The sequence below is a fragment of the Cynoglossus semilaevis genome, chromosome 3, assembly GCF_000523025.1.
Source record: "Cynoglossus semilaevis isolate Cse_v1.0 chromosome 3, Cse_v1.0, whole genome shotgun sequence".
Lineage (NCBI taxonomy): Eukaryota > Metazoa > Chordata > Actinopteri > Pleuronectiformes > Cynoglossidae > Cynoglossus > Cynoglossus semilaevis.
In genome coordinates, this window is record NC_024309.1 from 1,744,132 (window position 1) to 1,755,241 (window position 11,110).

At 39.8% G+C, this 11,110-nt stretch overlaps 1 protein-coding gene across 1 annotated transcript in view; it reads right to left on the reverse strand.

The window, feature by feature from the left end:
* Nucleotides 1-11,110, reverse strand: part of sspo (SCO-spondin) — a 69,444-nt gene that overhangs the window by 6,214 nt on the left and 52,120 nt on the right. Inside the window, 2 exon segments of the mRNA XM_025054676.1 lie at nucleotides 5,519-5,649; nucleotides 6,196-6,256. Of these exon segments, the coding sequence (XP_024910444.1) occupies nucleotides 5,519-5,649; nucleotides 6,196-6,256 (192 nt within the window).

An 11,110-nucleotide genomic window follows, 5' to 3' on the forward strand; every position in this document is an offset into this window, starting at 1 on the left:
TGAGTATCAATTGGGTATTGTTTACTCGCATAAAGTATGGATACTAGGTAATAAATCAAGAAAAGTGTCCCTTCCACATATTTTAGGGTAACTTACTACATACAGGCTTTTGTGCTTCAACACCCTCCGGTAACTGATCCATTCATGTCACCATGACCACTGACCAGAGGAGAGCAGTGACTCCATGTGATCATGTTCACTAGACATCTTTGTCCCTTAATGGTAGCTACCATTTAGGTTACACTATGTAAAAACAAATCAGTATCGGGAAAAAAAAAAATTCCAAAAAAAGTCATCGGTATCGTATTGAATCAACAACTCTAACGGTATCGCCCATCACTACTGGAAACAGCCACAATGCTATGTTTGTTTCTATTTAGAGCCTAGCAAGCATGTGCTACTTAAAAGAAGAAGTCATCAAACAGGACAGTTTATGTGTAATTTTTATGAAGGTGTATATTGTTGGTAAAAGTAATCAATATCGAATTGAATCAAAAATTCTTAAGAAGAATTACTTGAACTGGACCTTTTACCCTACGGCGGGGGGCTGGGTCAGGAGCAGATAGATCTTCGTGTGCGTTCGTGTGAACTAAGATGACATGTAAAAGTCATGCATAAAGGCTAAAATGCTAAAATGCTAAAATGCTTTTATCATTTTCTCCGCCATCTATTGTGGAAACATGGGTATTGCAGGGAAAAGGCAGAGGTATAATGATAATATAAAGAAATGATATAATTCGGAAATGTTTGGGCCAGATTAAAAAGCCAAACGGGCCACATGCGGCCCCTGGACCTTAGTTTTCCCATGCCTGACCCTATGGTGATGTCATTATGCACGGCCATGTTTACGCAGCATCCCTAAATCCACACCGTCAGCCACAGCCTGGATTTTCTATGAGCTATTTTATGCATTAGTGAATTGCTTTTTATAACATGCTGCGCTAAGCTAAGTCAACTTCTTCTAAGTCTAAAAATAATAAACACAAAGCGGCGGATAAAACTGTTATGCTGACATGGTTTCTTTCTGTTATTAGCAGCGATGCATTCAAGAAGACCAGAAAGTTAAGAAAACCGCAGATGTTCACGTGTCTAAAATTGTCAAAGGAATAAAAGGAATGCACGACTAAATGCAGTCGAGCTATTCATTTGTCCTTCATTGGATTTTTTCGTTTTTTTTTACGGGAGCAGTCCTTGGAAAAGGTCAACTCTTGAAGGACGTTTCAAGACCCCTCGTTTGAAACCATCTTTGCGGGTTTTTTTCCGGGAGCAGTCCTTGGAAAAGGTCAACTCTTGAAGGACGTTTCAAGACCCCTCGTTTGAAACCATCTTTGACCAAAGTATCTTAAGCTACCAATACAAATCCAATACCTTCTTTTCTCCTTCCTCAGTTTGCTAATAAAGGGTAAGTCAAAAGATTTAAAGACAAAATATAATTATTTACGACAGTATTAGGGCCACAGTGCAAATAAAAAACAATTACAAGATTGTAGTTGAATAAGTTCGAAGGATACGAGAAAAAACGTAATTTTATAAGAAAAAAGTTGTTCATTTAAGAGAATAAAGTCGTAATATTAGTCATGTGTCGTGCCCAAGGAAAATCTCATTAAACCGCATATCATCAAATGTCTAATATATCCTGTTTATCTCATTAAAGTCTGACTATTAGCATAAATCAACATGTTTTTTCTCACAACATTACCGCTTTTTTTTCTCAAAAAATTACGTCTTTTTTTGGGGTAAATTTACTATTCGAAATGTAACAACTTTTTTTTAGCATTTCGAGCTTTATTCTCTTTACGTTTCCACTCTATTCTCGTAATATTTTTTAATTCTCATTGTGGCCCCAATGCTCTATATATTTCTGTAAAATGAACAATGACTATAATTCCTTGTTTGTATAATTCTGAGGGATGCTCCTTTGCCTCTTCTACTGACTTAAGACAAGGTTCATTCAAATGGAATTTGTTTTAGGAAAAAAAAAAAAAAGAACGAGATGTTAAAATGATGATCATGTAAAGGCTGAAAAATCATATCATGTAAAGTAGGTTTTTGCTAGTTTCCAAATATGCGACCCTGCTCTACAACTCTGTGGTGTGCAGTCTTATAGAAAAAGGTTGAAATTATGATAGGGAAAAGATGTACGTTTTTACATGTAGGAATCCGAAAGGCCATAAGGATAAGCCTATTTGACTGAACTAAACACAGACTGAGACTGTGATCTGTCCGCTCTTTGCTCCAGTTTGGTCTCTGAGACATCCTCGGGGTAACACTCTGGAACACGCAGATCAGTTAAGGTTGCCCTGCATCAATCACAGAGTTCTCTCTTTTGAACCTCACGCTGTAAGACAGCACAATGAGCACTTGGAGCATTACATTGGTAAAGCCGTCATACAGTGGTTTGCTGGTGTTTTGAGATGAGTCTGTGTTTATTACGTTTAACCCAGAAACCTGACAAACTGTGAATTGTTTATATATATATGGAAAACATTTTTTGACCAGATATTTAAAAAAAAAAAATCAGAACGGTAAGTTGACATTCTAAACTAAACCAAAAGCTCTATACCAGTGATTTCTAAACACAGGGTCGTGGGCCAAATAAGGGCCACCAACGCCATCTATGAGCCGCAAGGGAACTGCATATGTTAACAACGGAAGACACCACAGATATGTTATTCATTAGCAGCTCAGTTACAATGCAGCTTTTGACCATGTGGTGGCGGTAACGCATGAGTCAGTTCTTAAACAAGCTCCAATATACAGAGAAGAAGACTGTTTTCTACACTACGCTAGCTGTAGCAATAAGTATGGAGGACGTTTTAAAACATACATGTCAAACTCAAGGCCTGGGGGCCAAATGTGGTCTGCCAAGCTGTTTTGTGTGGCCCGCGGGAGCTTAAAAAGCATTTAGTAAAGTCCAGGAAGCAGAGTTTCTTAACTTAAGTAATTAAACATCTTTCATAATCAATCAAATAATAATCAATTGCAGAAACATGTATTAGTCTGTTATGGAGTAGTTACATCCATACCAGCGGTCCCCAATCTTTTTTGTTCCAGGGACTGGTCAGCCAGTACTACCCATTTCTACAGACCAGACATTTTTTTTTACTGTGTCCCACTGCGCCCAGGTACCAAATGACCTACGGACTGGTACGGGTCCACGGACCAGGGTTTGGGAACCCCTGATCTATACAATCTTCCAGTTACAACTGATTTAAATTTTGCGTTTTTGTGTCTCTCTCTGCAGATACAAGCAGACGTTGTGTTTTGCTTGCTACACAGAAAGCAGCTGGGAGATTTCAGTCCTGCTCCTGTGTCCAATAAGTGGAGGCAAAAAAAAAACAAAGATAGAGGAGAAAATACAATGTAAGGCATCACAGATGATAGATCATATGAAGGAAGGAAGAGTGAGGAGGAGGGAGGGAGTCCAATAACAAGAACACATCCAGCTTCGATGGGAAATAGCAGTTATTACTGAAAGTGTGTGTGCGCCTTAACACTAGGGACCATGTGATTCCTCTGTGAATGTAATGCCTTCTCCCGCTCCGGCTGATCAATGAACAGGGGACTTCTCTGTGCTGCCTAGTCACTAGTTACCAACCCTGGTTGCCACAGCAACAGGAGGTTATAACGCATTAATCAAAGCTGATGTTTATTCTCACTAATCTTCCAGCGTGATTGACTCTATTTTTACATGGGGCACATGCAGAGATACCAAAATACAAAGTCACCATGGTAACGAGGTGACAAAAAAAAAAAAAAAGAAGAACAGCAACAGAGAAAAGTAACAGAATCGTGGACAGCTTTGTTCACGACCTGAACACGTGTCTCTCTGCTGTCGTACGAACTTGTCTTCATGACGATCACATCCCATCCCTTCTCTTTCATGCTTTCTGTATTTTTATGGTCAGTGTTTAAGTCATTGCAGGGGGGGGGGGTTCAAACGCCTGGCCCGTGGGCCCATTTTGGCCCATGAACCCTAATATGTGGGCCGCAACAAAATCTTGTAATGAAACAATTTTGCATTTTTTTTAAGTAAATAAAAGTGAAAATCTTAGTGCCCTGTGATTAACTAGTGAAAAGTGAAGCTTCAGGAATGGAAAACAACTGAGCGTTTGTGTGACAAAGAGTGGAAAAATGACTGGAATTACTGAGAAGAAGAAGGGCAAAGTTCTGTAATAAACACGAGTTAAGCCTATAAATCTTCTACTATTGATCCATAAAAGAACACGAGGGATCTGACTCACACATAGAGAGATTTCAGTAGAATCAGAAGAACCCAACACTATGTCAATTATTTTGTCTATTCGTTTGTTTATTCGTTTCGGGTAAATCCTAAACATTTGCAGGTCGTACCCCATACATTGAACTGTGCTAAATTTGATTTTCTTTCCGTTTGTGCTGTTTTTATAGGGAACTTTTTGCCCTTCATTCTGGTTCATTCATTACGCGTAAATCAGACTCTTCTGCTGTTTTTTAATATCGGAGTTTTATGACGTGTTAGCGTAGGTGAGTGACATAGGTGCTTATGCCTATACAGTGGACCCCTTAGATACGAGCTTCCCGAAATACCGACTATTCCATGTTACGGGTCTGCAACTATTGCAAGATTTTACTCGCGATACGAGGGAATATCTAGTTACGAGTGCTCAACCGAGGACTTGCATCCATCAGTCGTACGGCATGGGGAAGGCGGGAGCTCTGATGCTAATGCAACTGCCGAGTTTGACACAAACTTTTTGTGTTTAATAAAATATCCATCCATCCATCCATCCATCCATTTTCGTTCGCTTATCTGTTACCGGGTCGCGAAAGCAGCAGTCTCCATGACCGCCACCCAAATCACACTGCATCATACCAACCCCCTAAACCTTCCTGCGGGTGGTGAGTCCACTGAATGGCGCCAACCGCCCAAACTGGGATTCGATCTTGCCCAGGAGGTGAACCCTGGAGTTCCATACCTACACTCCGACACTCGCCCTGCCCGCTCACTGTCTTCCGCTTGGTTATCTTTAACCAATCGAGGGTCAGTGGTTTATTTATATTTTAACTTATGAATATATTTGTTTATATCTATGTTTATATTTATGTTTTTGATGTTTAGATAGTTCTGGGTGGCTAGAAAGAATGAATTGGTTTTTAGTTTTTTTCGTATCTCAAGCTTCCTGTCCCTTTGCAGAACCTTCCAAAACTTTTACATTTTTCATTTGGTCATTACTATAGAAACTCGGTGTCCAAAAAATGCCAATTTAATCCTAATACATGACGCAATTTGTTTAATAAATACTGCGGACATTTGAATATATGGTTAAAAACAAGAGACTCTTTCTCCCTAATGGAATAACCAGCTGTTTTTCATCCAGGTCCCATTAGTCCACTGTGTCATGTATTGATCTGCTTTGGGCAACCAGTTGTCAGTCACGTTGATGTCAATACCGGTCAGTCGCCTCAAGACGTCTAAGGAGCTACATCGTTCGGTGCTTGTGTGTGCGAGTATTTGGGTTTTTTTTTCTCTCCGTACCTCCAGAATGACATCGGTCCTTGACAGACAGCGCCCCCTGCAGAAGCTGACCTCCACGTTGTCGAGGCGGCAACCCCCTTTGGTGATGTTCCTGACCTGCATGTAGCGCTGACACTCAGACACGGGCTCTTCTGAAGGACACGCAGAACAACAGGACAGAGGAGTTAAAAGGAGCGAACAGCGAAAGGCGAGGTGATACAAAAAGGTTTAAAAGAGTATGAATGTGAGAAGCCAGAGGCTATTTTTCGTCGTCATTTGCATGAAAAGTGGGGAGAATAAAAGCAACTATAAAGAGTTCCCTCCACCGAGCACAATGACATTGTCATGGCCTCTTACAGCCCGTGACATTTCCTCCACAGGGAGAGAGATTAAAGCTTCAATGTAGGTTAAGTAATGTCATCGCTCCCTAATTGGGCACCACGGCAAATGGCTTTTACTCCACCTAAAATGAGCTGTAGAATATTCAAATGGAGTATTCTGAAGTAAGAGAGAATGTGTTTTTATCAGTTTTTTAACAGTGTTTAATTGCCATCTCTTGAGGCAATTGACATAAATGACATAAAAGAAGGGTCTAAACTTGATTTCTGCTCATATTATTCACTTTTAATTGGTTTAAAACATTTATTCTTTTACATTTTCTTCTTTCGTATCGTATTTTTTTTTTCAGCTGCACTCACCTGGAAACTGTTTTCTACAGACTGGACAGCAGCTGCCTGGTTCCTCCACCTTAACCTCCCCCTGAGAAAGATGGAGAGAGACATGGTTTGTCTTCTTTTTTCATTCTTTGGAAAGTTAAAAAAAAAAGAAATTCGCAGACGAGGCTGTCCCGGTGATTCAACAGCTCACTTAGAACGTGGAAGAATGAAGAACAAACAGACATTTACTGATAACTTCGCAGACAACACGCCAAAGTACCATCACGAAGATGAAGAATACTCTATATAAAATACTGTGCAACCAAAAATATTGCGATGGCTATTATTATCAGAGCAAATAGATATCTGGAATTAAATAAATATAGACTTTCTAATCTTTCAGTCCCATATAAAAGACCCTTATTAGGTCATAAGTCAAGATCATGTCGTCATTGGGGGGCGTGCGAAAATACTGACATTACGATATATCGCCATATTTCGCCTTGTGGTATGTTATCGATACACCAGGGCCAAAAATTTTAAACAATAAACATATTTGTTCTTAACAGATTTTCTCACAAAAACATGCTGCCTATTTCAAGCATCCACATGGTGGCGCTAAGCATTAATGAGAGTCTGTGTTGTCGACTGCAGTAGAAAGTCTGCCGGGAAATCATAAGAAGAAGAAGATGATGATGACGAAGAAGGAAACGGTCCAAGGTGGAGGATTAGCGAACAGCAGAGGAAAAAAAATTTCCTCTGCTGAAAAAAAATTTGAACGTGCGAAATGTATTGCAATATAACAATTATTGCAGAATCGCTATCATGGGCAATCAAAATACAGTAATACCTCGAGATACGAGCGTCCCGACATACGAGTATTCTGAGATACGAGCAAGCCTTCGAGGAAATTTTTGCTTCGAGATACAAGTACAGATTTGAGCAGGGTTACAGGCGCCGACGCTAGGTGGCCGAGCACACGGCGCAGCCCACGCCGCCTCACTCGTTCGCTTCATGTGTTCGTCAATTTCTGTACGCGAGTCTTCCGTATTGTGTTTGCGTTATCTACGTGATTTTCTCTCTATTTTGTGCATTATTTATTAAAAAATTGATTTGAGATATGAGCACCTCGAGTTACAAGCTCAGTCCTGGAACGGGTTATGCTAGTATCTCAAGTTATTACTGTGTCGTGCTAGTATCACATCGCGAGCTACCTGGTGATACCTAGCCCTAATCATAATGTGAATGTGCACTTACTATATCTGGAGTTCTTTTCAAACAGGATGCATCAAAACTGCAACAATGACCTCGTTCGTCAAATTAGCACATCTCCTGCTTATTTTGCTTTGTATCAGTTGAGAAGATGATTCTTTCGTGGAAACCACTAGTCGAGGAAACGTGTAGACTCATAAAACACGCAAGATGGAGCACATATGGCTTCATGCAGCACCGTGCCTGTGCCATGTATCTTGGTGACAGCATGAACAGATGTGAAGAAAAAGTACAGAGAGAGAGGATGCCGCATATGGACCAATCAGACAGGCAGAAAAAGCAGACAGGGAGAAAAGGCAAGAAAGTGAAGGCACAAATAGGGAGAAAGAAAAAAAAAAACACAGAGCGGGTGTAAGGAGACGTAGGACAGGCACAGGAGGAGTAAAACAGTTGAGGAGGAGAAATCCAGAGGAGTGACAATAAAGCAGGCTGGCCCGTGGCGTTCCCTGAGTCTGAGAATAGCTGCAGTTACCGCACAGAGTCAGACGCGACGCGACAGCCATCTTCAGAACCACTAACAACACCAGCTTCAGCTCGGCACGATAAAATTCATCAATCTTCCCCCATATCTGAACCACAGACACACACTGCTTATAACTGTTAACCCCCAGAACTTCTCCGCCCACTCTTCACCGCCATCAGTCTTCCCTCGGGGCGAGAGCAGCCCACTCACTTAAGAGCTGAGAGGTCACATGGAGGAGCACATTAAGCTCTTCGATATAAGAAGCATCGACGGTGTGTCTTTGTGCGAAGTGGGAAAACGTGTAAAATAAGGACATTTGACATTTCAAATTTTTTTTTCCTAAATGTGAACAAGAACATGGTGTTTTGTGGTAATTAAAATTTTTATATTTCTGATTCGACAATATTATACACATAGTAATGGACCTAGCATAACAATCAATTTGCATTAAATTTTTTATATTTCTTTTCACCTGATTCGACCATATTATACACATAGTAATGGACCTAGCATTAGCATCAGGGTTTCCACTGCTCAGCTATAATAAGGTACAGGGGTTTGGTTTGGTTTACGGCATCTTCATCCTGTGGAATTTCGGGGTTACGTAAGTCTTGTTCCGAATACGGCATTAAAACAACAAAGAAGGCTAGTTGGCCTATACGCAGAAGACGCCTTGGTTTACATCCACTGGTGTCAGACCATACATTGGCTTGTGCTACATTGGCTTTCTTTCCTTTGTGGTTTTTTTTTTTGGGAATTTTTTGCCCTTCGTTATGGCTTCTAAGCGTAAGTCAGACTTTCCTGGTGTTTTTATGACCTAGATCAGAGGTTTCAAACTAGAATTCACAGTGAGCCAAAATTAAAAACTGGGAAGAAGTTGTGGGCAAAACTTAATATTCTTCGGAAAATTGACGTCTCCCCTTCCCTTCTCGATCAAATCTTACATTTTTTAATGTAAATCTCTTTTTTTACAACAAAATGCATGTGCTATAACATAGCGCATACACCGCTAATACTACAAAACCTGTCAGTATATAGCGGCTATATACTGGCTTGCCAATTTTAGCACACGTTTGATATGATCTCGCGGGCCACAAACAATTACACTGTGGCCCAGATTTGGACCCCGGGCCTGAGTTTGACACATGTGACCTAGATTATGATGTTACTACTGTATTAGTGTAGATGAGTTACGGCAGAAATGGAGTCTCACCACATTGTAGGAACGGAACTCGTACGTACGTCGAGGACCACATGTACCCTTAAAATACCCAATTGTTCTGTTTACGCTGAGCGTTGGTTTCACTGGTGTTGCATGGTGTTGTGTTCCCGAGGGATCTGAATATTTTTGCACAAATATCTCCTCAATTGAACGAGGCGAAAAAACATAAAGAGCTGCGAAAACTGCAGGTGTTACACAGGCCGACTGCCTACTGACTGGAGCTCACTGTGCAATTAACCTCTACTTAAAGTTCTGGGTGTCAGCAGAATTTATTTTTACCCCGGCCCTTTACACAGCACTGCTGTGCTAAAGATATAAATTCAGCTCATTGTGTCAAGGATGAGACACAGGACTTTTTCCTATTGCCACAGTGACTCCCTCCATTTCGTAACTATGGAGGGAAGAGCATTTTAATACATCTGTTTTGGTAGATGTTTTTTTTTTTTTCACAGTCGGCCTAAATTCCACAAACTTCATTTGTCACCTGAGTCTTGGGAGGGTAATAAAAAGTAGGTCTGATTTTAGTAACACAGACTTGAAGATGTGAAAAATAAATAGGGAAGAAAATATTTAAATGAAAAAAAAATGGAGGAGGAAAAGGGGAGTTCCGTTTCTATAGTGTGATGTAACTGGTTTTCTGGTAAGAAACTGGTACTGCACATAAGTACTTATGTCAATCACCTATGCTAACATAGTGCTAACATCCTAATATAGGACATCAAAACATCCAAAAAAAGTTCAAAAAAAAAAAAGGTGAATATAAACAAAGGTGTCATCTGCGTATAGTGTCATATGACAACATATTCCTCCACACCTCTCAGTTCAGTTTTGAGTTTTAACGTGATAGGTCAGAATGATGAAACAAGACTTTCTTACTAAATTCATAGGAGAAAGCGACGTAACTACGAAATGCCGCAGGTCGAGAATGTCGTAAAACCGAAGACACCATGTATGTACCTGTATTTTTACGATGACTAAATATTGTTTTGTAACCTAAGTCGTGTAACTTAAGTTTGATTTATGTGACCATAACAGACTATTACCACAAGGAGTTGCCCATTGACAAAATCATGAAACATGCAACCTTACAACAAAATGAATGTTGTTTTTTTTCATTCCCAGAAAGATACTTTCTTCACAAAATCCAAAGACTGATGGACCTGGTCCTAATGGAAGACATGTATACCAGCCGAGTTGAAGATATTTTTGAAAGCATTTAAATTATATATTTTTATTTTAATTATTCACTTTGGTTCCTACTTTCTAGTTATTACATTATAATTCATATAGAGGAGCGCGGACGTGATCATTTTTCAAAATAAAGTACCTTGCAGACTAATGACTATTGAAGGAATTTGAAATAAAACTTCTTTTCATTCTTTCTGTGCAGCCCGGTACTAAACGATCCACAGTTCGGTACCGGAGGTTGAGTGGTTGAAAGAACCAAATGCTCATTCTCACTCTCCCTGTATCCCTGAAATGGACTATGACAGATGATGAGATGTGAGGCTAAAATGTGTGGTATCGATTTTGAAGTCAAGCAGATGAGAGACATTACATATAAAAACCCAAAAAAAAAACATTGATAGGATGACAAGTGTTATTTTAAATTTGTAAAAATCATGTTTGTTTTTTTTGGATGGAGCAGAGCTGGACAGAATCCATCTAATCTATTTATGCAGTAACAACTGTTCCACCTGTATCAAGGACTACAGAGTACAATTCATATTTTATGTCCAGACTATTTTTTCCTCATCTACCCCCGGCCCTACAGAGAACATACATAATTGACTGCTCAGCCCACCGTCTCCAACAAGACGGCTAGACAATAACTGAAAATATACACATGACCATGCACTTTCTGACTGGCACTGTTTTTCAGACGATAAAAAATATAGTTATGACGTTAAGTCAATTTTCAAGGGTGCTTTAGCCTCCCTAAAATAGTCCTTAGCCCTCTAATTGTAGGTGGAATATATATACTGTATATATATATAAAT